The 27,309-nt window shown below is 42.2% G+C and overlaps 1 protein-coding gene across 3 annotated transcripts in view; it reads left to right on the top strand.

Moving 5' to 3' along the window:
• The window catches only part of TPH2 (tryptophan hydroxylase 2), an 89,621-nt gene extending 67,829 nt beyond the window's left edge, over window positions 1–21,792 (top strand). For all 3 annotated transcript variants that reach the window (XM_025883195.2, XM_025883196.2, XM_025883197.2), the window contains exons 9-11: window positions 11,864–11,959; window positions 20,685–20,818; window positions 20,947–21,792. In XM_025883195.2, the coding sequence (XP_025738980.1) occupies window positions 11,864–11,959; window positions 20,685–20,818; window positions 20,947–21,121 (405 nt within the window). In that variant the 3' untranslated portion in view covers window positions 21,122–21,792. The remainder of the gene's footprint in view (window positions 1–11,863; window positions 11,960–20,684; window positions 20,819–20,946) is intronic.
• Window positions 21,793–27,309: the final 5,517 nt, after the last annotated feature.

The raw sequence follows: 27,309 nt of genomic DNA, 5'->3' as shown, positions 1-27,309 counted from the left end.
TATTTCATTTTCTCCATTTTATGGACAACCTAAGACTCAGAAAGGCTAAATAACTTTCCTAAGGTCAAGTAAATGGCAGAGCCTGCCCTTGAAACTTGATCTTTCACTCCAAAGTCAAAGCGCTCAAGCTACCATATTATATTACCGTCACAGTGCCTGCCTCTCGGAGTTGTTGTGAGCGCGATGTAAAGTGCTTAGCACCGTAGTAGAGAGTAACTTTCAGTAACGCGCAGTGGTTATTACTAGAGATAGGGGAACTCAATTGAGCTGAAATGACGTCTGGAGGTTCAATTACCTGTAGACCCTCATTGTGACAGGGACCCCAATTCACAGGTAAATCTTCTCAGCTCCATTTACACATAGAGATGGTTAGTGTCGACTCTGAGTGAGAGATGATGATGGTAGTGCTGATGGTTAGTGACTAGAAAAGAAACATGGCTTCATTAATAACCTAAAATAGAAGACGGCTTGGTGCAATGGAGTGGCGAGAATGAACTCCCCCCACTAAACACACCTTTCCCATCAGTTTTCAGACATATAATCATCTCCAGGATTTTTGGGCTTGCCTGGAAAGAAATAAGTGAGCAAGTGCAAGTTCTTTAGCCCTGATGTCTGGGAGGGTGTTGCTTTTAGTAATGCAGGGATAAAAATAAAATGACCCTCGAAAGGCAGTGGTGACTGCCCACAGCTTACTTGGGAGTCAGTAAAAACCTCATTTTTCATACTAGCCTTCAAGAGCTGACCTTTAAAATCCCCACATCTGGGGAGAATGTGTGATTTGATGCAGAACATTTTAGGACATGCCATAGGATGGATGGCTGAGAACGGGCTCATCAGTTTTCTTCTCCTTCAAGGAGCTCAGAATTGCTTAGTTTATAAAAGTCAGTTCTTGGACACTTCCAAACCTATAGCATTTCCTTAACTAGGTCTTCTGTGCAAAGTAGATGAAGCACATATATAAATGGAATGCTGATCCATGCACCTGGTATGAAAATGATGTGTGTGTGTGTGTGTGTGTGCGCACGCGTGTGTGTGTCTGTCTGTCCTCAGAGTGAAGTTTAGCCATTTCAAGGTAGCTAGTTGTATAATAAGTTCAGTAGGTGGTTGTTTAGAAAAAGATGGAATTGCTTTAAAAAGAGAGCCAAACTTACGTGAATTGCTTTGTTGTGGAGATGTTGTATTGAGACTCGTGTACTACATCTAGGGTCCCAGGAGGTAAGACTGCTGAAGATAAAACCAGCTTTTGATTTGTGAAACTCAAAATACCTGTAGGTCCAGTGGGCATTAAAGAGAAGCCTATTTGTATTCATAATACCTTTTAAAGAGCCACAGATTTTTGTGGAAAACAGCATTGGATGGGTGGTCATCTCACAAATTCATCTCCAGGAGAAAATAGCATCTGTTGGATCTCAGGTGTCATCATCAGCTAAATGAAGGTCTGGGCAGTGATGCCAACAGAAACCCCTCATGGCTGCTACTTCTGAGTAGCCTGGGCTATGAGGCCCTTCAGGGCCTGGGTCTGTCACAGTCAGACTTCCCTCTACCCTGACAAAGCACAGTTAGTGTTTTCCCTGGCGAGTCTCCACTTGGCTACAAATTTGAGACATGGCCACCTAAAGAACTACCCCCCCACCCCAGTATTTTTGATGAGGATCCACATGTCGGAATCAGTGGGTTTTCAGGGTTACTGCTTGTGATGAAGAAGGCCAGAGGCCCCTTAATCACAAGACCACTGAGCTCCCACGGGAGGTACCTGCCAGTCAACCTTCAGCCTCACTCCTGAAGGCCTGCGAGTAGGACGGCTCCTCCCTTCCTCGCCGGCTTGGAGGGCCGTGGGCTGCTGCTGAAGGGAGGTCAGCGGACAGGTCCATTTCTGAAGCTGTAGGTGAAAACTGATGTGACGGCTTCTGTAGAAGGCTCTTCAGCTTTACAGAAAAGTCTATAATATTGGAAAATTTACCGAGAGTAGTAGTTAGTTACTGCTCTGGAAGACTGGTGCTCACTCTTGCTCAGGCCACTGGGAAACTCTTCTTGTTTAACCATTTCCTCCCTTCTTTAACATTTGCTGAGCAACTCCTACACATCAGTCAGGAAGCTCGAGACCAGCTATTAGACGACAAGAACCAAAACAAGTCAGTCAGAGCCTGGTGGGGAGGACAGGCAGGAAGCCCGGTGATTTCCACATGGACCCATACGTGCTGCACTGGGCGAGAGAAGAGAGCCCCCTATGCTGTCACACCAGCAGGAATTAGGCCGGGGAGCTGGACAGTGACGAGAGCATTCCATGCAGAGGGGAGGCAGTGTGCAAAGGCTTAGTCGGGAAGCTGAAGAGAGCATGGCCAGTCTGCACAGTGGCAAATGGTTCCCCGAGGGATGGGCAACAGGGAGGACGCAGGTTGAGAGGTGAGGCTGGAGGAGGCAGGGGCTGGGTCGTGGAGGGTCTTTTTCTGCCCTGTGGAGAAGTATGGACCTTACCCTGGTGAAGGTCTGTAATTGGGTCAGGACCTGACATTTAGCTCTGGGGATGGAGGGTCTTAGAGTGAATTTTGCCAGGGTTTCAGGGCCGGGCCAACTGCTCGGGTGGCTCTGATGTTAAGTGAATGCTGGTCACTCCTGTTAGTCCGTGATACGTCTTTTTTCTATTCCTTCTCCTTTGTCTTAATTAAAAAAAAAAAATAGCATTCAAGCCTGATGTAAAAACTAGTCAATGTTAAGTGATAAGTCAAGTGGCCTTCTCTGAAGTTGAAAATGCTCAGAGATAAGCTGAAGGAGGGACAATAAAACTGAAATGGCCAGAGGGCTCTTAAACAAAATCATCCATTTGTTCTTGGAAGCACCAGAAAAATACAGGGAGCAGTAGTTAAGAAACGCACAGAAAAATCCCAACGGAAGCAGTGCTGCTGAAAATCTCCTGTGTCAATGTATTCTTCAATAAAAGTTGTTTTCTGCTGATGCCTTTCTTCCCCCTACGGATGTTCCTCTTATATTTGATGATCAATTTTCCACAAGGTTTGCTATAATGTTTCCTCAGAGCTTAGGGTTTTACATTTTAATTCATTCAATGGCAGTTCTTAACCTAAGACAATATATGCTGTTTCCACAATTCAGGATCATCGTTTTCTAGCTGACAAGACTCTACTGAAATCCCAACCCTCCTCTTTTGCTCTACTTGTTTTTGTCTGTCATGATTTGAGGAGAACCACTAGTGAAAGAAGCAGTCTCGGCTGGTTCAATTGGAGTCTGTGATCTGGTACATTCCATAATTTGACTTACCTCTACCTTCCTTTGGTGCTCATTTTGGGTTCCCATGTCACCCTCCCCGACCCAGCCCCTTGATATTACTCTTTCCAGTAACTTCCACTCTTCCCAAAGCCCTTCTAAGATCCCATTAATCCTTCAAAGTCCAACACAGACTTCATATTCTTCATGTTCAGAGACGGATAAGCACACTGCAATTTCAAGACAGAGTGAGTTTGCGGTAGGAGAAAAACAGCAGTTTTTTTAAATTATTATTTTTATATTAATCTGGTATCCCCAGACATACTGCGCATTTCTCGTGCACAGGGACCATGTATTTCCCTCCTTCTGGAATCTCAACTAGAGTTTAGCACAGGAGAATTTAGTAAATATCAATGTAGAAATTGTATCTGGATTAAGTGGTGACTTGCCAAGAGCCGCAGCGATTTTCGTTTAGAGGTTCATGGTAAAATGAGTACAGAAATCCAGGTGTAGCTACCATCACACAAGGTGTTTAGACAGTAGTCCTCAGAATCTGCACAGCCACTGGCCCCCAGATCCGTGAACATACGAGCAGCAGCTTCCTTCTGCCAGGGGAGGCTTTGAGCTAGGCCTGAGCGCTGTGGTTACAGAGCTGTTGTAGCCCCAGGACTGCAAGTGACCCAACAGATGGATTCTAGCTCTCAGTTCCTAGCATCTCTTACACTTTTATTTTACACAGGAATAGCCCAAGGCAAAATACCAAAGCTCGCAAAATCCCCCTTTCTGCTGTCTCTTGAAACCCTGTCCCTGAGCCCTTCCCCAGTCAGGACGCCTTGCTCTGGAGACACCGCCCGGGCTGGTCAGGGCATCCTAGTGGGATGTGGCTTTTCGTGCTACTCTTGGGGTTGTTTGCAGATTAAATGGTCAAAGAAATGACAATAGAAACTGAGGTCTGGTGATTGGGGGTGGGTGCATTTCAGGGGCATGAGGCTCTTCTGTGGCTGAAGCGATGCAGTCCCTGTGTTCACTTTTGATTGCCGATGGTGATTTTATTGTCCTGGCATATCTGTCCCAAAGCTTCCGGCTTAGCTATCACAGCTCATTCCAGTCCTAATCCTCTTGTCATTTGCAATTTAATTGAGATGAAGGGAATTGGGGCCAAAGGAGAGAAGATACCCACTGCTGCTTGTAAACTGAAATGTTGATGGAGCTAAAATTCAAACCCCAGTAGCTGGGGCTGGGCAGGAGAGGGGCGAGTTTGAGGGGACCTGGAATGGTTCCACCTCTCAACCAGCCCTCAAGTGTATATTTTAATGTGCTACTTGTTTGAGCTAAGATGGAAAGATGTTAGAGAAAGCACTGTGAATGCAGGGCTGTGAGACACACAGCCCCTTTTATTTTATTTTTTTTTTACACTTATCAGAGGTGCAAACCCCTGATGTTAGAACATCTTTGAGTAGCATTCTTCCTTTATCCGTCTGTTAGGATCCAGCCACCAAACAGCACTTGTGTGAGAATGGGGTTCTGAGGTCCCAGCTTTATAAGCAGGCACTGAGCCTTATGTGCTAGATTACGGAGCAGTGGGAACACATCATTAAACTGGGACATCTTCTGGCTAAGTTTCCTTATTACCTTGATGCTTTAGCATCATTGTTGAATTGTTTAGTGATAACCTCAGGTATGGAACTGTTTACTGAGGTTTGTATGTTCGTGTCAAATTTTATATTTCTGTGTTTTTTGAGTTGTTGGGTCTGAATTTTGTCTATTTTTTCATGTTCCCCTCTTATGTTAGGGTATGGGCTTAATGCTACGTAAGTAAACTTTGGACTGTGTATAAGATAAGGATAAATAAGATCTCAGTGAGGGCCTGAGATTCCTTTAGAGGTAAAGTAATTCAAATTTCGCACATCTCAGGGCTTTTCTAAACTCTCTTTGCCAGCTTCTGGCTTTGTGTCTGTGTCCTGGATATGTGGATAAAGGAATTCTAGATGTGGAAGGATATAGGTGATTATTTTAAAATATATACTACCTGTATGCAAAGATCGAATTTTTAGTGAAAGTGGTAGAGAAAATATATCACTTACTCCCACCCTCAGGCATTTACTAAGTGACGTGTTGAAGCCACTCGCCTGGAGAAAGTGGAAGAAGCAGACAGCAGGTTTCTCCCTAGAAGTTTGTGTGCACGCTTCCAATCCAACTTAAGAATACATAATGAGGGTGCCTGGGTGGCTCAGATGGTTAAGCATCTGCCTTCGGCTCAGGTCATGATCCCGGAGTCCTGGGATCAAGTCCCGCATCGAGCTCCCTGCTCCTTGGGAGCCTGCTTCTTCCTCTGCCTCGCTCTCTCTCATGAATAGATAGATAAAATCTTAAAAAAAAAAAAAAGAATACATAATGGCCCTCAGAGGATATATAATTATTTCAAGAAGTGCAGGGCGTGGGGGAAGTGGGAGGCAAAAGGACCCTTTAAAAGGGAAAATGGAATAGTGAATGTCTCTTTTCATCAAGAGTTCTTTGAAAAAGTTGTATTTCTCTTTAATTGGAATATGTGCAAAAGCTTCAGGTACCTAACACCAAACAGAAGAAAGATGTTGCAGCATTCGCTTTTGGAAGTCACCACGGAGGGCCAGTGTATAATTGTTGGTCTGTGCAGTGTCTGTGGACTTGGTTCCCTCAAGCTTGCAGTACTGCCCGCTGGGTAGACCTGAACTGTGGCAAGAGTGGTGTACTACCAGTAATCACCTGAAGATGGCAGCATTGGGCGACCTAGCTCATTTTCCTAAGCACATGCCGGGCCTGGCACATTCTGCGGCTCTTACTCTACAGCAGGGTTTGGATTTCCGACTGTCACTCAGACTTTTTTCTGCTTAATGACTGTATGTATGTAAATGATTCTGCTTTTCTTCTGTGGAAGAGGTCCGATCTATCACTCCTATTTGGGTTTTCAGTTAATGATTATATGTAATTATATTCAAATAAAATAGTTATAAATAATGACATATAATTAGCGGTATGTAAAATTTGGAATTCGTGAACATCAGCTTTGATGAGAGGTACCTTTTAATTTGGGAGGTGATAGTCTTCGTGTTATTTGTTTCTGTTTGAAAGACATTAGTGGCCAAGAATCTGCAATTCTCTTTTACAGGTGCTCTTGTAATGTTCAGGGTTTTTTTTGGTGGGTTTTTGTTGTTGTTTTTGTTTTGTTTTGCCAATAGGTAGGATATTTATTTGGTAAATCTCTAGGGAATATATTATAGATCCACATCTGGAGAGTGCTCTAAGGAAAACAAATTATATTTTCTTAAAATTTGAGGAAGCAATTAGTTATCCCTTGAACGCCAAAAGATCTCCAAGGGGTCATCCAGTCCAACTCTAAGCAGGCTTTGCATTTCAAACCAGGCAGAAGAAAGATGCAGTTGTCCCGGCTGCCCCGTGAGCGATCATGCCCAGGGCACTCTGTCTTGTGAGATCTCCACTAGTCTTGAAAACAGAGAAGAATTGTCCTGAGCATGTCCATAATTCAAATTTTGCCAACATCTGAGGTTCGGGTATATTTTGCCATTTCTCTTTATCTGTTAGCCACACATGGTGCTGCAAATGGAAAACTGTCTTAAAGCCAAAGGTCTAATTCCCGGGGGAGAGTAGGCTGTAGAAGTTAGCATGTAGGCTTCCTTGGTTGAGGACAACAGATAGCGAATGAGCAGATGGAGCTATGTAAGGTCAGAGTTTCTGGAAGGACTCCCAGACAAGGTATGGGGCCAGAGAGCATTCTGAGTGATGGGAAGGAAGATGCACAGTGGCTCTTTCCTCTGAGCTTGCCCTGATTCTAGAAGCACATGGACCAGAGACACACTGATAGATTTAACTTTGAACCTTTAGGTTGAGTTGATGCAGACCTTTTAATTCCTGCTTTAAAATAGGATGGGATGCCAAACCTGTGTGAAGACCATGTGTATGGCACACGAGACTTTCTCAAGGGCTCTCTCAGCCTGTTTTGATTTATATCATTATGTATGCACTGATGTCGCATAAGGAAAATTAAAAATGCCCTTAACAGGCTGACCCGAAAGCTCCTATAGCTGGCTCCATATGTGTATTTTGGAGGCTTTTGAACATGACTGCTCTCTCGCTCTCTCTCTCTCTCTCTCTCTTTTTATTTTTATTTTTTTTACAAACTCTTCTGTATTTAATGTTAAGGCTCCAAGGATTTTACCTCATGCGCTATAAATACAATATAAATTAGGGAAATCAGCCAAAAACATACTAAGAAGATGCTATAAGATTCTAGTTTTCCTCTTTTAGACTTTTATTTCTCCATTTTTTGGTTGTAAGGGAGAATCATGCATCTATTAATCTTTTACCTAGAATTTTTAAAATGTGACAGATGTCGAGCTCTTTAAAATTTGAAGCTCTAGCTCTCTTAAATGTCACCATGTAGACTGGTCCTGGGTAAATCACGTTACCTCCTTGAATTTGAGTTTTCCTTTTGGTGAAATGGGAGGCTGAACTTCCAGGACTCTTGTTCTATGACGATACAATCACTTCTCTTCATTGTACACAGGACTGTGCAAAAATTTTTGGAGGACGGGGTACCTGGGAGGCTCTGTCGGTTAAGCCTCTGACTCTTGATCTCAGCTCAGGTCTTGATCTCAGGGTTGTGAGTTCAGGCCCCATGTTGGGCTCTTCACTGGGCATGAAGCCTACTTAAAAAAAATAAAAAGTTTTATATATATATATATATATATATATATATATATATTTGGTGGGGGAGGACAGACTTGAGGGCTGTATTTTTACTTTTTGACACATACTCAGATCTCTTATTTTGGTTCTTCTCCTGAGGCCTCTGTGATACCGACTCCTCCTTATGCCCTGCTACCCCTGGCCCAAGTCCTTTTCTAAGTCACTCGCCTCCTAGCTCCTTGACTGCCTCTGTCCTAACTGGTCTCTCTGCTTCTACTCCTGTCTAGCCGACAGTCTGTTCTTTACCCAGCACCAGCACAATCTTTTAACAAAATCAGAACATGTCTGTCTCTTGCCTGAAAGCCCTCCCATGACTTCCTACTGCCCTTGGAAATACAAATCCGTTCCTGCCTTTGCACCTGCCTCCTCTGCTGGCAATGCTTTTTCCCTGAGATGTTCCACGAAGGGCTGCTTTTCAAGTGGGTTGCAGCTTAAATATCGCTCCCTCAGAGAGGCCTTCCCTTACCACTTTGTCTAAAACAGCCATCTCTTCTGCTTAATACCTGACACGTGACGTGGATTTATTATTTATATAGGATATTACACCTGCAATTATCCTGTATATCGGTTTTTGTTGTTGTTATATCTCATCCCAGTAGCAAATATGCTTCATGGGATTAAGGACTTTGTTGCCTTGTTCATTGCATATCCTTAGCAGTTAAAGCAGATTCTGGAATATGATAGGTGCTCAAGGAGTGTTTGTAGAATGAATGAATGAATGAATGAATGAACATCATGGGTAGAAAAACTACATGCCAGAGAGGTTATGGTCACATAGCTAATTAGAAGCAGGGTGAAAGAAGACATGAATAGACATCCAAATGGCCAACAGACACATGAAAAAGTGCTCAACATCGCTCGGCATCAGGGAAATCCAAATCAAAACCTCAATGAGAGACCACCTCACACCAGTCAGAAGGGCTAAAATTAACAAGGCAGGAAATGACCGATGTTGGCGGGGATGTGGAGAAAGGGGAACCCTCCTACGCTGTTGGTGGGAATGCGAGCTGGTGCAACCACTCTGGAAAACAGTATGGAGGTGCCTCAAACAGTTGAAAACAGAGCTACCATACGATCCAGCAATTGCACTACTAGGTATTTAGTCAAAGTAGTATTGTAGTGATTCAAAGGGGCACCTGCACCCCAATGTTTATAGCAGCAATGTCCAAATAGCCAAAGTATGGAAAGAGCCCAGATGACCATCAACAGATGAATGGATAAAGAAGATGTGGTGTGTGTGTGTGTGTGTGTGTGTGTGTGTGTGTGTGTGTGTATAAAACAGAATATTACTCAGTCATCAAAAAGAATGAAATCTTATCATTTGCAACAACGTGGGTGGAACTAGAGGGTATTATGCTGAGCAAAATAAGTCAGTCGGAGGAAGACAATTATATGATTTCACTCATGTGGAATTTAAGAAACAAAACAGAGGATCAGAGGGGAAGGGAAGGAAAAATAAAATAAGATGAAATCAGAGAGGGAGACAAACCATAAGAGACTCTTAATCATAGGAAACAAACTGAGGGTTGCTGGAGGGGAGGTAGGTGGGGGGATGGGGGTCACTGGGTGATGGACATGCAGGAGGGCATGTGATGGAATGAGCACTGAGTGTTATATACAACTGATGGATCACTAAACTCTGTCTCTGAAACTAATAATACACTATCTGTTAACTAATTGATTAAAAAAAAAGAAGCAGGGCCAAGACTAGAACTCAGGCCCCTTCATGTCTTTCCTTCAGGTCACGCTGCCACACAGGAAGCCTGACTTAGAGATAATTCTCTCATTCGCTATTTATTTATTCACCAACTATTTATTGAGCTCTTATTATGTTTCAGACATGATTCTATATCAGTGATTCTCAAGCAGAAGTGATGTTGGTCCCCTGGGAACATTTTTCAATGTCTAGATACATTTTTAGCTCTTACAAGTGGGGTAGAGGGTGCTACTGGCATCTCGTCAGCGGAGGTCAGGGATGCTGTCCTCTGTGTGTCCTATAATGCCCAGGATAGCCTCCCACAATAAAGAATTATCCTGCCTGAAATGTCAACAGTGCTGAGGTTGGGAACCCCTATTGCAGATGAGCAGATACCTGCTCTCGTGGAGCTTATAGTTTAGAGTGGGGAGACAGATGACCCTGTGTATCATACGTAAGGAAATTAAAGACCGTGTCAAAAAGATGGTATGATGGAAAGGAAAGAAAAGTCAGAACAGAATAAGCAGGAGAGCTGGTGGGCATTGTGAGTGGTGACGGGGTAGGAAAAGACTATAAGTTTAGCCCTTTGGGGAGATGAAACAGGAAAAGGAGTTTTTTTTTTTTTAAGATTTTATTTATTTGAGAGAGAGAGAGAGACAGAGATAGCAAGAGAGAGCATGAGCAGGGAGGAGGGGGAGAAGCAGGCTCCCCCATGAGCAGGGAGCCTGATGCGGGGCTTGATCCCAGGACCCTAGGATTATGACCTCAGCCGAAGGCAGAGACCTAACCTACTGAGCCACCCAGGTGCCCCAGGAAAGGAAGTTTTGCCTCGGGAGGCTGAGCTCCCTGACCTGCAAGGACCAGTCCTTTGGGTTCAGCCCATTCAACGTCACAGATCATCCTCACATTTAAAAAATATAAAACCCTTCCGAACCAGGGGACATCTCAGCCTCCAAATAAAAATAGAGCAAACTGCCGTGGGCTAGAAATAATTATCATTTTCCACTTTTCAGGGGTGTTTAAATTCTTTCTCAACACTGTCAGTACTCTATCTTCACTCATGCAGGACAGTGTTAATTTGATGCAATTTGTATTGCTCATTGTCAACTTCTCACTTTTCTCTCAGAGCAAGAGTAGTGTGATTTCAGCCTCTCCCAAGAGCATCGTGAGGTTTTTGGTTGTACAGGGGTTTCTGTCTGTCTAGGTTGGTTTCCTAAAATCAACAGAAACAATTAGAGATTTCAACGTCTTGGGGAAGCTGTAGTAGTTGATGCTGGTGAAGCTCAGTCAATGAAGTGGTTTTACTATATATATTTGTATATATACACACATATACGTGTATCTGTGTGTAGCATACGAAGATATACATTTAAGATCTCACTAAAAAAATTATAGTAAAATTGTGGTTTTGGTAATTTGGTAAGCATGTACTTGTTCTTTTGTTCTTGCTCTTGTTTCTTTACCACAGTTCTTTACCAAACATTGGCACCTAGTAGGTACTCACCAAATGCTTGTTGAATGAATAAAAAAACTGTAAAAATCAGTTTGGAATTACTGGATTCCAAATCATTTTTCCACATTTGTATGAAATTTTTTATGTCAGCTGAAACACAATTTGGTAAACACAGTAGCATATTCTTTTTTTTTTTTTAAGATTATTTATTTTAGAGAGAGAGAGAGAGTGTGTGAGTGGGGGGAATGGCAGAGGGAGAGACTATCCAGGCGGACTCCTGCTGAGCGTGGAGCCCAATGCACTGCTCAGTCCCGTAACCCATGAGATCATGACCTGAGCCAAAACCAAGAGTCAGATGCTTAACAACTGACTGAGCCACCCAGGCACCCGTACAGTAGCATATTCTTACGGTGTTATGACTGTGATATAGTCATTCATTTCTAAGTCTGTGTTGCTTTTTTTTTAATTTTTTAAAAAATTATTGCCAGGAATATGATTTGACTTATGGGGTTTCTGAATCTGCTAAGTATAAAATTCTTAGTAGTTAATACCTTTTCCATATACCTTTAACCTAGGGAGGGATTATTAAGCAAGGGAATAGATTTCAATGACTGTTCTTAATTCAAATGTATTTAAATTGACAATGTTGAAGAGATTATGCCCAGGGCACCATTTTCTTTTGGGTGCCATTTTATTCTATAGAAGAACTATGTTGACTAGTATGCTGGATTTGTGTCCATGTTTTTTTTCAGTGCTATTTCTTCACAATCGAGTTTGGCCTTTGCAAGCAAGAAGGGCAACTGCGGGCTTATGGAGCTGGACTCCTTTCCTCCATTGGAGAATTAAAGGTATGAAGCTGTGAATGAAAATATCCTTCCCAGGCAAACTGGTTCAAGGTCATGGAAATATTGATTTGTCTGAGCAGTTCTACTTGAAGGTACCCCATAAATATTTAATAGAGAGGATTTGGCACCTCAGATGCGGGTGCTGACCTAACTTTTTGCACTTCTGAAAATGGGTCATGCCTTTCTAGGTTTGTGGTGTGACTCAGATGGATGAGCAGCTATGTGCACAGATCAACAGGAATTACAAATTTATGCTCAAATGTTGGGTAACATATGACTGGCCTAAATTTAGTGCTGAAAAGTGGGCAGTAAGTTAGCACTGATCCTCCTGATTGAAATTTCCTTGTAAGGATAGTGTGGCTATTTTTTTTTTTTTAAGATTTTATTTATTTATTTGACAGAGAGAGATAGCGAGAGAGGGAACGCAAGCAGGGGGAGTGGGAGAGGGAGAAGCAGGCTTCCCACTGAGCAGGGAGCCCGCTGCGGGGCTCAATCCCAGGACCCTGGGATCATGACCTGAGCCGAAGGCAGACGCTTAACCGACTGAGTACTGTGGCTATTTTCATTTCTGTTATCCCCATGGCTCCCATGGACACCCTAGAATTTACTCCTCAGAGGGGAATTTGAGATTATTTTAGCTTCTTCAAAATTAATGTGTATTCAAACATTTGTGGACATATACAATTTGGAAAAAAGCCCTAAATAAACCTACGTTCAGAGAGGTAGCTAATATGTGTAGCGATGCCTAAAGAATGCTATTTTTTTTTGTCTTAAAATACAGCAAATGGTCATTTATTCAGAAATGTTGGGGCCTGGATCATTTGCTAATTTAAGTATCCTGGTTACTTAAGAATTGCTGTCTATGCCGCTGGAGGATAGCAAGTTTTGATGAATTTAGAATGCTGTGTGATGTATAATCTGGAAATGGTACTGATGATAATTTAATCTTTCTTTGATTACCCAGGCTAAGGTCAGGATTACTGACTACCCTAAGGTGTTATTTGGGGTATTGATTATCCTTATATAATATAGTTAGGAAATAGATGATTATTGGAACTTTTTGGTTGTTTATATTCTTGAAAGGTACAGTGTAAGTAGTCTTATTAAGAGTATTCACTTTATGATTCCATTCATTCATTCATTAATTCCTCAAACATTTGATTGAGTACCTACTACGTGCCATGTACTGTGCCAGTCACTGGGGATATAAATAAGGAAGAAGGAGAAGGGGGGGAGTCGGGGGGGAGAAGGACATAACGGTGACCTCGGTGGACACTTGAGCAGACCTCAATTAGTATTGTAGGTGCTTTAAACATATTAACTCACTTATTTCTCATAACAACCCAGTGAGATAAGCAGTCTTTAATAATAATATAATAATATCTCACAGATGAGAAAACTGAAACATAAAGACATTAAGGAGCTTGCCCAAGGTCACACAGCTAATAAGTGCTGGAGCTGGACCCAAGTCCAGGCGGCCTACCCTGCAGGATTCCAGCCCTTAACCAGCAGGCTGTACAGCCTGGGGTCCCTGTCATCAGAGGGTTTACTTTCTGGCGCAGGGGATAAACAGCCAATCAGATAATGCAACGTGTGACATGTGGGCCTGGCACTTGCTAGGTTGTGCTGGGGAAGGCTTCTGACAAGGGCCTTGCTGCCCAAGCTGATTCTTGAGGAGTGGAAAGGATGAAAGAGGAGAGGATTAGATGCACAGAACAGGGAGTGGACAGCAGTGTGCTCTTGTCAAATCCTGGCCCGTTTAGGGAGCTACCTGAGGTTCCACATGGCTGGAGTAGATGATAACATTTCACATGGCAAAAGCCTAATGTAATGTGGTAATTTTTTTTTTTTTTTTAACAAAGTTCTCCGCAACAAAAAGCCACTTGGGGTTAATTTCAGTACAGTGGCCAAAGCCCACAGCAATAGCATGATGTCATATCCTTGTAAGACCCATGCCTTTTGTAGAGTGCTTCTTGATTTCCATGAAAAAAGAATTAGAAAATGATTTATCTCTTGAGCTACATCTATTTACATTCTCCTCAGAAGGTTTGTAAATGACACCAGAAACAAAAGAAACAATTCTCTCTCATTGCCCCAGCTTTCGACAGGGTCCTCTAATCGGGTTAATGGGGCATGTATAGGCAGCACTGGGGTGAATCTGTTGTTTTTGTTCCTATGTGTGTGGACAGAAACGTCTGAAAATGGAAATCAAATCAGTTAGGGCTGTGTACACCAAAGGGCATTGTCTGCCGTGAATCTTGTTCTGGTCCATCACCTCTAGTCATTAGCATTCTTCCATTCTCAAATGTCTACACTCCAACATCCCAATGATTGCTACTTTGGACCATTTTTACAATTCAGAAATTCTTCCTATGAGAAGTGTCTTCTGATTACTCACAGAGAATACATAACACAGGACGCTTTCTATACCTGCTTCCCTCTACTCATCTCCACCCCGCTCTGGGCAAATGTCCAGAACCCTCCCACAGCTTCTGAGTACTTCTAACTTCTGTTAGAATGGACACATGATAATCCTGAACACAGGATGGGGGGATGACTTTATTGATAGCATTGTAAAAATTCATGTGTAAAACACACAATTTTGAAAGGAGTTACTTTTTGCAGTGAAATATCTCTTGTTTCAAACTGCAGCCCATATGTAGGTCCCAGCTAAGTCATTGGAGGTTTTGGTGTAGTCTTTATTACTTTTACATAAATATCCATGATTCACCTCTCCTTGAACAAAACACGTTTTAAAATTTGTGCTTTAAGGGGCTAAATTTTCCTGGGCATAGATGTTCTACTTCAGAGCTGGCCAAGTACCTCCAAGGGGTGTATCTATAGTTTGGAGGATAACTTTCATTTTCCCTCTTATTTTTTTCAATGATTACAATGCTTGTTTTTTGACAAGCTTTGGAGCGAGAAACAAAATAAATATGGAAAAGCTTGAGCAAGCTACATCTGATAGCCATAAAGACTTCTTCTTTTAACCTCATCAGTGGTTGCTCTCTCTCTTCTCTGTTCTGTGATGTACTTTCAGGAATTCTGAAAGTGTATTTGGGTGAGGACTCTACCATACCTTCATCACTCTGGGGAGTAGTTGATAATGAGCTAACTCATCTGGAAGTCTGACTTTAAAAAAAGGTTGAAAGTAGGATAATCAATTGCTATTTACCCATAGTCAGCATGTGTCTTTCACACTTTTTCTATCTCAGAGTTGACCCTACTATATGTGTCTCATTTTTATTTATGAGACCCTACATTATGTGTCTCACTCATTTATTTATTTGCTTTGTTCAACAAACCCACAATTAAAGGCCTAAGGTTTCAAGGAACTAGGAGTCTCTAGTAGGGACGTTTTAAGAAAGTGGTTGATATGGGTATCTGTTGAATCCAAATCTCATGGACAAGTAACAGTGAAGTTCATCCATGGTGGTGGTAAGGAAATGATTGCTAATTGATGAATTGGCTGAATCTTATCCCAAAAAGTTAATCCATCTTAAAAGGAAAAAGGCAATTTCTCCTTTTTTTAGGGGTAAAGGTAAAGTCTAGTTCTTTATTTCCTTAAGGGCATGGATTAGATTTTTTTTGTAAACAGCCTTAGCACCTACCCCATAGTAGTCACTGAAATAGTACGTATAAATCCATCTGTTCTGCTTTTCAGGTTTTGACAAAACTGATGGCTTTAAATTTTTAATTATTATTATTTTTCGGCTCTAGTTTTAGAATCTCCTTGCACAGGGACTTAATCATACTGCTTTTTTAAATAGCTTAATCAGCATTCACACAACAGACTTGTATTTATTATAATCATTCATGTTTACTGCCACTTGCTGCAACTCTGTCCAGGGGTCAGAATTCCTGCCAGACTGTACAGAAGAGGCTGGAGGCACCTGTGGGTCCTGTCACCAGTGTGGCTAGAGTTAGGGTCCACCACTAAAGAGCTCCCCCACCTTTCCCCTGCACAGATGGCTCACACCTCCCTTCTCCCCCACCCTTCCTTTTCCTGAAACCAGCACTGTTAGTAAAGACAGAGCAAACTCTGGAGCATGGGGAGCTGGAAACAGGTCTTTGGCCTTTATGAAAAGATTGTTTGAAGAGGGAGTTTGTTCCCTTGCCCCTGCAGCTTATTCAAACTGATAAAACTTGCAACATCACTGATTTAAAAGAAATAAAAAAAGGTGCGATGCCTTTATCACCCAATTGAGCAATAGGGATGTTGATGCCACTTTGTATCTGGTTAGCTGGAGGGACATTTGAGGGAAGTTCAAAAAATATTATCTACATACATGCATATGTACATATACAAATGTATATATTTGCTGTTCTGACAGGGGGAAAAGATGATGGCAGTGTGAACGTAGGAGTATTTGCAAATTCTTATTCAGAATCTAGGGCCCAAATTACCTCTAAACCTGACTTCACACTTGAGTTTTTTCCCAGCTTAAACCAGTGCTAATATAGAGGGTGAGGATCACAAGATTTACATGGAGAATAGTTGAGATAGTAACTCTGTGTCTGCAAAGGCAGGTGGCTGGGAGGAAGGAAGATTTTAAATTGAACTTAGGGCAGGCACTGTTGCAGTCTAAAACCTGGAAGCGTCATAGCGAGGGCCATGTTTCTTTCTCTGTGTGTTCTGGACCCCGGGGGGTGGGGGAGGGAGAAGAGCTGCATCAATGGTGACAGGTGTGGCTGAATGCCTGTGTCCACCAAACATCATCTCCAGACTGAATTGGCAATAATCACTTAGTATACTGGGCACTCCCCATGTGCCAGGCACTTTGGATGCATCACCTTGTTTAATTCTTTTTTTTTTTTTTTTTAAGACTTATTTGTTTTAGAGAGAGAGAGTGCAATTGGAGGGAGGGGCAGAGGGAGCCGGAGAGAGGGAAAAGCAGACTCCCTGTGGAGCGTGGGGCTCCATGTGGGACTCAATCTCAACCCTGAGATCATGACCTGAGCTGAAATCAAAAGTTGGCCACTCAACTGACTGAGCCATTCAGGTGCCCCTCGTTTAATTCCTACCACAACCCTGGGTTATAGATACTATTAGTATTCCCATTTTCCAGATGAATACTAGAATAGGCTTACAGAGGTGGAATAACTTGCCTCAAGTCATGTAGAAACTTCAGATAACAATTGGGTTCTGGGCAACTTGATGTTGAAAAAAGATTTTTGTATTTAAAAGGCTAGAATGGCAAATAAGCTTTAATTTGTGCACTGAAGCCGATTAACTGCTAATGGCCACCTCTGTTGGGAAGGTGCGGGAAGACCGTGCTGAGGCCAGTGGGAAAGCCTGCCATGGCCAATTTGTGCCCCTGGGGGCAGAAGGAGGGGATGCCAAGCAGTGCAGTGTATATGCGGGCCCTTTTCAAACGATACAGCAAGGAGAGCTTCAGAATTCATGTAGATCAATCTTTTTAGTTTATTAAAGGGGAAACTCTGTCCCAACATGGGGAAGTTTCACTCCTTTGATATCATGCGTCTGGGACAACTATGTTTAGGACCCAGGTATCACAGCTCCCAGTCCTGCGTACTTGTCTTTAGTACTCTGGGTAAATCCGAAATAGTCCTTTTAAGAAAGTCTTCAGATGAGGGCAGGTGATTCTCAAGCACTCCTGCACTTTTAAAATGGCTTAAGACTAAAAGACTGTCAGCCACATTCTCTCAGCCTTATAAAGCCTCTGTCTGCTGAAGTTGGATGAATTCTTGCAGACTTCAGGATGTCAGACTGTTAACACTTTGGGAAGTAGTCACCACAGAGTTCCCTGGGGACATCAAGCAGTGTGGCTCGATGTTTGCCGAGAATCCACTGTGGACATAGAGGGAAGGGCATGGAAGCTGGCTCCCTCAAGCTGAGGCAGCTGAGAGAGAGATGTGGACAAGAGTTGAGAACAGACTCAATAGGGCTTCATCCCCTGGGGCATCAGTGGAGACATGGATGCTATTTCATAGCCTTGGGGCCACACTTTAGTATTCAGGGAACCTCATAGGCTGCATGCATGTTCCCGGCAGGCATCCCACAAAAAAGCTCCCTGTCAGGTAAATGAGACCACTTACAGGCGTGACCACCTTATTTGTCGGCCTCACTCACCGGTTGCCCCCTGAACTCCAGGCTTTTGTCATTCTCCAGGCTAATACTGGGGTACCACTATCATCCCCTTTTGTAATAGCCAAGGAGCAGCCCTGGTCCCATACCCCATGGAGGGAGAGGTCCCCAGTAGGTAATTAGCATATTGGACACAGCAGGCTCTTGAGGATAGACTGCCTGTTGAGAGCTTGCAACAATCAGCTCCCAGTTTTTCCTTGGAATATTACATTAGGCAAGTGTGAAATGCATTGCCTGATGGTCTTTGCCTCAAGTTTTATGCTGTGAATCCACCGACTGTCCTTGAAGTCTGGGGCAGAGCACTCTGCCCTCTGGGCTCTTTCTTGGTCCACTCTCCTCCCCTTTACTAGTTAAAATGATGACATGGGTTCATCTGAGTATCCAGTGGAATGTCACGTGACAATTCTTTCTACAGCTACACTGATTTCCGTCTCTGTTACTGTCTGTCTACACACACTTGGGAGGCCTCTTTTACACATGGTGGCCGCCAAGGCTGCTAATGGCCCATCAAAGCATTTCAGACCCAAGCAGATGACTTTCACCTCCTTCTTGTGTTTATATTGACCCTGTGCAAAGTCTTTGGCTCAGCAGTGATGCCCTGCCTGAGGGAGCAGCGGTTTAAATGTTCTCACAGTCTGTCCAGCTGCCACTCTGCCCACGCCCCTGATTGCGAGGATGAGAAAATAGAATGATCAAGGACACAGAGTCAGTCACTGCCTTTCCTTTCATATGTGCTGGTTGGGGAGCACACCCTTAGAATAATGTACCGAAGTCAAGCGCGCCCTGAGTACGTGGCCACGAAGAATGCCGCTTCTAATTCTGAAAACCATAGCAAGTCAGTAGGAGGCCTGTTCTTTGCAGAGGAGCCCCAGCTCTTCGAAAAGGACATTTATTTCTTGAAACTGTGAAGTTGTTTTTAAAATGTGGACAGAATTATTGGTCATGTGGAACCAAAATCCCCCGATGTTCACTGCACTGGATTGAATCTAGCACAAATACATTTGCAGGTGTAGTGACCTTCTGCTTCTAATGAAGTTGTTCTGTGGGCCAAAAAGAATGAGTTCATTCCCTGAGGGCCTCTGGGTTCCCTGATTCATACATGCATCGATGGGGACAGCACAACTTTGCGGGAAAGCAAATCACATGCTGGGTAGGGCCGTGAGCCCTTTCTCAAACATGTTAGTCCTTGGGTTTGCAGTTGTATTTTCAAACTTAAGGGAACCACACCCTTATTCATGGAAGGCTGCAAATCATCCCATGCATTTTGAAATTGTTGGGGACTATTACAAGAATTGGAACAGGAAAGGCTTGTAGTATTTCTCCTGGTAACCTTAGCAATCTACCTCTTACACTGAAAGGTAGAAAAGTGCGTTGGGTGGAACCCAGAGGCTGGAATGCAGTGTCTTCAGAAATCATCCCGCCCAAGCCTCTCATTTACAGTTAAGGAAACAGAGGCACAGGGAGGTGAAACACCATGGCAGGGTTACCCAGTGTGACAGCGGAAACGTCTGGAGTGGAGCCCCTTTTCTCTCAGTTCAGGGCGGTTCCTGCTGCCCCTTCTCTGAGTGCACCCCTCTCCCCCAGCTAATTTACCCTTTAAGGAAAACACAGAATCTAGAGGAGTATTTCTCAAAATAGACTTCACAACCGCTAGAGTCACCGTGGATGCCTCTAACATACAGATTTCTGGGATTCACCCAGACCTGCTAAATAAAATTGAGGCCCAGGTATTTGCATTTTTTTCACAAGCTCCTCAGTCATTCTTATGCACATGAGCCTTGAGAACCATTAGAGCCTATAAATAGGCAGGTGGTACGTGGCAGGGAGTGACCACTCACCTTTGGCATCACTGAATTTAGCTTGAGAAGACAATCATTCACTGTTCCTTGCTGTTCTCAGTGCCGGTCATGTAGTGAGTTGAATGGAGCTAATGATGGTTCAAAGAGTAATTACACCGGCCTCCCTGTTTTCCTAATGCCTGCTCCGTGCATAACTGTAACTATTAATATTAGTTCTTTTTGCCCACCTGACAATATTTATCTGCGGTATTTTCTCTGCTATACTTACTGAAAAGGAAATGAAAGCTTTGCCGGTATCCTTAAATACCGGCACAAGCCCACTCCAGACTCTGTTGATACACAGTACCTGGCCTCAAAATGTCTCGTGATGAGGCCACAAATAGTTCAGTCAGAGCTCCAGTTACCTTTCCAAGCAGGTGATTATTACTTCTGCCATTTAAGTGAAATTTCAGTACATTGCTTATGGCAATAAATTGAGGGCCATATTTATGCTCCCTCCTTGCTTCTATTCATAGTATAGATTTAAAATTCCATTTCTTTTGGGATATACCTCTGAACTGTCCTTCCATATGAATTTGATGATAAATAAAATAATACCATAATCTCATTTTTCCCCCTTAGCTTCTAACAGACTTGAGCAAAAGTAAACAAAACCCCAAACACTCAATTTACCCTGCATATGGGAGAGTACCATATTTCATGGCAGACTAGTAACTGAGCAGTTCTCTAAAAATACTGAGCTGTGCTGTAGAAATGTGACATCACGGCACTTTGGAAGTCTCATTATGGAGTTTAACGGGTTTTGTGGTATGTTTTGCAGCATGCTCTTTCTGACAAGGCATGTGTGAAAGCCTTTGACCCAAAGACAACTTGCTTACAGGAATGCCTTATCACCACTTTCCAGGAAGCCTACTTTGTTTCAGAAAGTTTTGAAGAAGCCAAAGAAAAGATGAGGTAGACTTGTTTTTCTTCCCTCTCCAGAAAAAAATTTTTATTTTTTCTGGCTGTTCCTTCCGTCTCTGTATTTCCTCTACCAATGAGAGTTGATCACACATATCCTTCTATCTCTGTTTCTTTTGCAGGGACTTTGCAAAATCAATTATGCGTCCTTTCTCTGTGTACTTCAATCCCTACACACAGAGTATTGAAATTCTGAAAGACACCCGAAGTATTGAAAACGTGGTGCAGGACCTTCGCAGTGATTTGAACACAGTGTGTGATGCCTTGAACAAAATGAACCAGTATCTGGGGATTTGATACCTGGGACCAGTGTCATTGCCAACGTGATCTTTTTGGGGCTTTGTAGTAATTCAGTCAATGTCATATAACACTGATAACTTTCTGTGTCATGGCTTGGCTAGTAAGCATGCAATTCTGTATATCTCTATCTACATGTAATTTGCTGTGTTAATGTGTGAAACACCATAAGGAACCCAATGACAGATAACTGCTCATTGTTTGAAATACTGTAACCTGTTTAAACGTCTTCAATAGACTTGACATTCCTGTTTGGTTTCCTTAATCAAACTGCAGCTCTTTAAAATTTGTAACAAATAGCCCTCTTATGATTCTAGCTTATTACTTTTTCCTTCTCAGATCTGAGCGTTTCCTCTGTGTTCATTAGATAAAATGAAAATAGCCGTGAAACTGTTTTTATAGTCTCAGTGTTTCCACAGCATTATTTGAGATAAACCCAGAATTGTGTGAAACCTCCCATCATGTTAACAAAGGATTCAGTATAAAAAGGAAGTCTAGTGAACACACTAGTTGGAATGGGTTTTAGATTGAGTACTTATACAATGTAAGAGAAGAGAATATCTTACAAATGGAGCAGATAGGTGGCATTGACCGTGTAGAAACTGAGGGGTGGCATGCTTTCCAAAGAATTTTGGAAGAAAATACTTCCAGAGGGGGGACATTAGGAAAGACTAAACAGTAGGCAAAAAAATCTTGGGACTGTGAATTTTATGCTGGAATAACATGAATTATCACGCTCAGGTGTTTAGCCCATTTCTCCTAGAGAACAATAATAACGTAGAGCTTTGATTTCAGAGATGTGGAAATTGAGTCTCGGAGGGGTTAGGTGATAGGCACAGTCAGTGTGCCCTAACATGTATAACTCGTTGCCTCCCAGCTTCAGATCGCTAAGGAGTTCAGCTTGGTGGATTTGTGTGTAGTCAGAGATGGGAAACTAATACTTATCAAAACTAATGTTTATCACTAAGTAGGATTTGGTTTGTGATCAAGGGCTGCCAATGGTACAGCCCCAATCCAAGCCAGATCTCTGAGGGTGTGTCCACTTTGCCCAAAGTTTGGGCAAATTTGGGCAAACAGTAGTGATACATCACAAATATCTGGTCATCTTTGCCGTAAGAGGTATCATCAGGTGATTAAGGGAACAAATAAAAAACTCCTGAAGGAGTGAATAAATTTCTTCTTCTGATTCTCTCAACAAACACAACCACTGTTCCTCTCACTCTCCATTCGTCATACAGAATGCTGGGTGGAGGGGCTGGGAAAAAGTAGAGAAGAAAAAGATGACCAAATGATTTTTAAGTTAACAGTTCTAAAATAATTACACAATTTCTAAGGTGTTCTTTTAATAACAAATTGCATGTAATTTCAAACTAATTGATACTCACATGGGCCCATTATGAGTCAGAAATTTTTGGACTAGATATATGCAGGAAGAACATGAAAAGAGTGAAAATATGCAGTAGAGAGAGGTAAAATGAAAATAAAACCAGAGGTTTGAATAGTGGTTCCTTAACTAATGAGGATCTCTCATTTCTGAAGGATTCTCAGAACAACTGAGTTTTGGAAAGGGATTTGGTAGACAGAATGTGAGAGTCATGCAACTTAAATGCTATTTTAGATGAAAGAGATAGTGCCTTGAAAAATTATTGGTGGTAGAGAACTGATGAGTTAACCAAAAGGATCTAGAATGATCCAGCAGTTGTATATTTCAATAATTTTATAGATCCCCAAATACATAGTTTCTTATATCTTGTTTTGCTAGATCTAGATGACCCTGAGTAATTATTTACTTTTAAATACTAATCTAGAACAATAACCCAGAACAATAAATCCAGAAATTTCCAGAACTAGTTGCTGAATTTTCTTAAAGAAGAAAATTGGCTAAGCAATGTCCGCCTTCTGTGTTGTTTTCGTAATTTGGTGTTGCTATACCCACCCTTAAAGAAAACCCCTAAGTAGCCATTGGGTTTTTCCCTTTTAGCCCCATGAAAGGGGAGGTTTTCAGTTAAGTGGACTGAAAGAAGAATTATATTTAATTGTGAACAAATTCCCTCAACAAAAATAACATTTGAGCTAACTTCTGATTTGGCTTACAGGGGCATCTTCAGGTTTTTTTTTTTACATATGTGCAAAATCTATGTTGTTTCAAAAATAGAAGAGTTGCAAAGTAAACGGGCTTTCCCACAGAGTTTATTTTTTTTTATTTTTATTTTTTTAAATTTTTATTTATTTATTTGACACAGAGAAGAGCACAAGCAGGGGGAGTGGTGGACAGAGGGGGAGGAAGAAACAGGCTCCCCACCGAGCAGGGAGCCCAATGTGGGGCTCGATCCCAGGACCCCAGGATCATGACCTGAGCAGAAGGCAGACGCTTAACCAACTGAGCCACCCAGGCGCCCCTCCCACAGAGTTTATATAGGTATCATACACCATGGAGGACTTACTTGATTCTTTTTAAATTTGATCTCCATTTGGAATAGCAGTAACAATGGTTTTCACCATGTGAAACAATGGAATCATGGTTTTCATTTGTTGTGAGCATTTAACACGGAAATGCCATTACAACTAATGGTGGGAAAAAAATCCTATAAAATTTAATAGCCATCATAGGAAAAGTGTTGGCAGAAAAAGTCCCCAAATGGAAATAGTACAAGATAATCACAGCTAGCTTCTCATCATATTTGATACCTGCTTTGTGTAACCATTTGTCTCCATTATGACTCATGACTTAAAGCTAAATTAAATAGAATCAAGGACAATTATAAATTTGAAGACACTTGTTCACTGTCGTCTCATTGTGAATTGCTACTTTATTTTGACTTTGCTGCTAACTTCTATAACCAGCTAATCAGAAATCAACAAGAGATCCCTAGTAAGACCAGGTTTTTATGCATCACAAATTAGCAAAAGACAGCCAGAATCTGATTAGTCCAGTTTTTTTTCTTAAGCATTTTTGTCTGTTATGAATGAGGGTCAGGCATCCAATATATTCTTGGATGATCAGTTTATTTGGTATAATGAGAGCTCAATAGATTATTCATAAATTGCATCTTTTTTTTTAAGACTTTATTTAAGAGTGAGAAAGAGAGAGAAAAAGAGAGAGAGAGCATGGGCAGGGGGAGGGACAGACTCCTCTGAGCAGGGAGCCTGATGCGGGACTCAATCCCAGGACCCTGGGATCATGACCTGAGCTGAAGGCAGACTCTTAACCAACTAAGCCACCCAGGCGCCCCATAAATTATGTTTTAAAGTAGGGAACTTTGACCCAAGGTTGTTAATTTTTTTTTTTTTTTTTTACATTGGTGGGAAGGGTTGTGGAACTTGGGTTTCTGGTTTAGTCTCATTTATTTACTGTGTAATTTAGAAATGATGCTTTATGGGGATGATATATCTGTGCTTGTCTTGCTTGCACATAGTAAATGGGTCTGTGCCTAATGAATGTAAAGTATTGCAACATTTACCAACATGAAAAGTCTAAAATGAAAAACAGTGTGCTTTAACGTGGAAGCAAATAGAAATACAACGTTTCATTTTCAAATGGAGTCATGGCTCACAACATCTCATTTTCTTCATTCGAGAAAGAAAACATTAACACACGAGGTAGTTGTCCTCCAATTCATTTGATCTAATTTTCAACTTCTAAAGAATCAACCACTGATGCTTACTCGCATGAACCTTGTCTTACTTATAATGAAAAAGAAAGCAGCCCGGAGTTCTCTAGTGTGTCTGAGTTTTTCTTTTTTTTTTTCTTTTTCTTCTTCTTCTTCAATTTCCAAAGGCATTCTCTTATTTTGGGAAATGATTCTTATGCAGATTGCCATGTTCTGGCAAGAGGCAAGAGAATTAATAGTGAGATACTGCTTTTTCTAATATTAGATTTGCATGTGTTCAAAAGAAACCAGTTCTGGAACATGAAATGGTGATTCTTTATAGTATGACTTGGGGGTCTCAAAACATTTATTCAGTGGCTTAGACCATATTGGGGACTGTATGAGACACTTTTGTAGACACTGAGGATATAGAACTAAATAAGGCCAAGAAGCTTATGCCCACTTTGAACTTACATTCTGGTGGACAGATACAGGCAAAAAAAACCCCAAAAACAAAACAAAACAAAAAACCCCACAACAGACTATTTGAGACCACTGCAAATTTTATGAAGAAAATAATTGGAGGGATAAGGAGCAATGGTCTGGGGGGAAGGAGTAAGGTGGCCAGGGAAAGCTTTTCTGAGCAGATGTCATTTGACTAAGAACCATGGGATGAGAAGAAGCCAGGCATGAAGAGACCCATGGAAAGACTGTTTCTGGAGGAGGGACAGTAGGATCAAAGCCAGTGGAAGGCTTCAGAGGAAAGACAAGAGGGTAGCTTGGGAGGCAAGGATGAGATAATACAGGGTTCTAGAGGGGGGTCAGGTATATTTATTTATTTTAGAGAGAGAAAGAGAACAAGTGGGAGGGGCAGAGGCAGAGGGAGAGGGAGAGAATCCTAAGCAGACTCCCCACTGAGTGCCGAGCCCAACACGGAGCCCAACACGGAACTTGATCTCATGACCCTGAGGTCACGACCTGAGGCGGAAACCAGGAGTGGGCTGCTTAACAGACTGTGCCACCCAGGTGCCCCGACGGGGTCAGGTATGTTCTCAATGGGGTGGAAAGTCACTGGAGAGCCATAGCAAGACAGTGACAAGATCTGATTTACATTTTTAAGAGGTTACCCAGGCTACGGCGTGGAAATGAATTGAAGCGGGGGATGCCTGGATGGCTTAGTTGGTTAAGTGGCTGCCTTTGGCTCAGGTCATGATCTCAGGGTCCTGGAGTCGAGTCCCACATGGGGCTCCCTGCTTAGCAGGGAGTCTGCTTCTCCCTCTACCTGCAGCTCCCCCTGCTTGTGCCCTCTCTCTCTCTCTGACAAACAAATAAATAAAAAAAAAGAAAGAAAGAAAAAGAAATGAATTGAAGGGGGATGGAAGGGTGGGGTCAATCCAATTAGGAGGCCATTGCAATACAGTATCTTGCTGGATCATGGTGGACATTATTAAAACTAGTTGTAATTAAATAAGTTACTAAGTTGAATGGGTGGATTAGAACTGTCAGATGAAAAACAGGGAAACTGGAATAACTGGTACCTGGGTTATCATCTGACCAGAGAAGCAGGTATCCAATGATATCCTGTGTCTTTTGCAAATACTTAAAGCCTCCTTTGACAAAGCAACATCATGTTAAAATTTCCCTGGCCAGCTTTTAAGGATAAAAAGCCATGCAATTTTTTTTTCCACCAATGGTCACCAGTAACGCCTCATTTTCTACTTCATAGTGAAGTAGAAAATGAGGCGTTACTGGTGACCATTGGTGGTGCTGACATTTAGAATAATTCAGGACAAAAAAGCTCCCTCACCTCCAGGCACGCTGAATAGTTGTGTTCACCATGCCATCCAGCCATTTCTGTGGGAATGGACCCTGTAAGCGTAAGTGAATCAGTTGTCAATTTCCATTCTTCTTGCTGCCTTCCATCTCCCCAGATGCATATTTCAGATACCTCAGAAAGGTTCACTTACTGTGATTTCTTCCTCTCCCCAAGAAGATGGGTCTGGTGCAGCAGCTGGGTGTGTATTTCCTTCTTGGGGAAGATCATAGTGAGCCCGCTGTTCAACCTAAGGGCATCTGTGGTTATGGTGCCTGCAAACAGCATTCTCATAATCCAGTCTGGATACAGTTTTTATAATTGAACAACAAAAACATCTGACAGATGTGGGTAGGGTAATTTGAAAGCTCGTGGCACAAAGAGATCAAGTTCATTTTCTGTCAAAATCAAATCCTTAAAAAAGATGCAAACCTAGCCCCCATTTTTAGGTTGAGAAAGATACTATTCATTATAGGAAGGTGGTAGGAATTTCCTGGTGCCTCCTTCACTCCTTCCAGATCCCTTGCAGCCTCTTTACTTTTTAGCTTGTTAATTTTCATGGAACTAGCAAGATGCTGATTCAGTAGGTCTATTATTCCCGAAGGACTGAAAACCACTGAACACATCTAATGTACAGCTTGCCCAATTTTAGTGAACAGCTAACTTCACAGACGTTAATGAGGCCAATTATTGGCAAGTGAATTTGAAGTGAAGAACACATTAGGTTTGCCACTATAGCAGTTATTTGTTATTGGGATTGATTGAGGCAAACTTCCTTTTGATCA

Source organism: Callorhinus ursinus, unplaced genomic scaffold (genome assembly GCF_003265705.2).
Source record: "Callorhinus ursinus isolate GAN/ISIS: 27379988/994484 unplaced genomic scaffold, GSC_fseal_2.0 scaffold14, whole genome shotgun sequence".
Classification (NCBI taxonomy): Eukaryota; Metazoa; Chordata; class Mammalia; order Carnivora; family Otariidae; genus Callorhinus; species Callorhinus ursinus.
The sequence above is the reverse complement of the archived record's forward strand: the minus strand, read 5'-3'. Positions and strand labels throughout refer to the sequence as shown.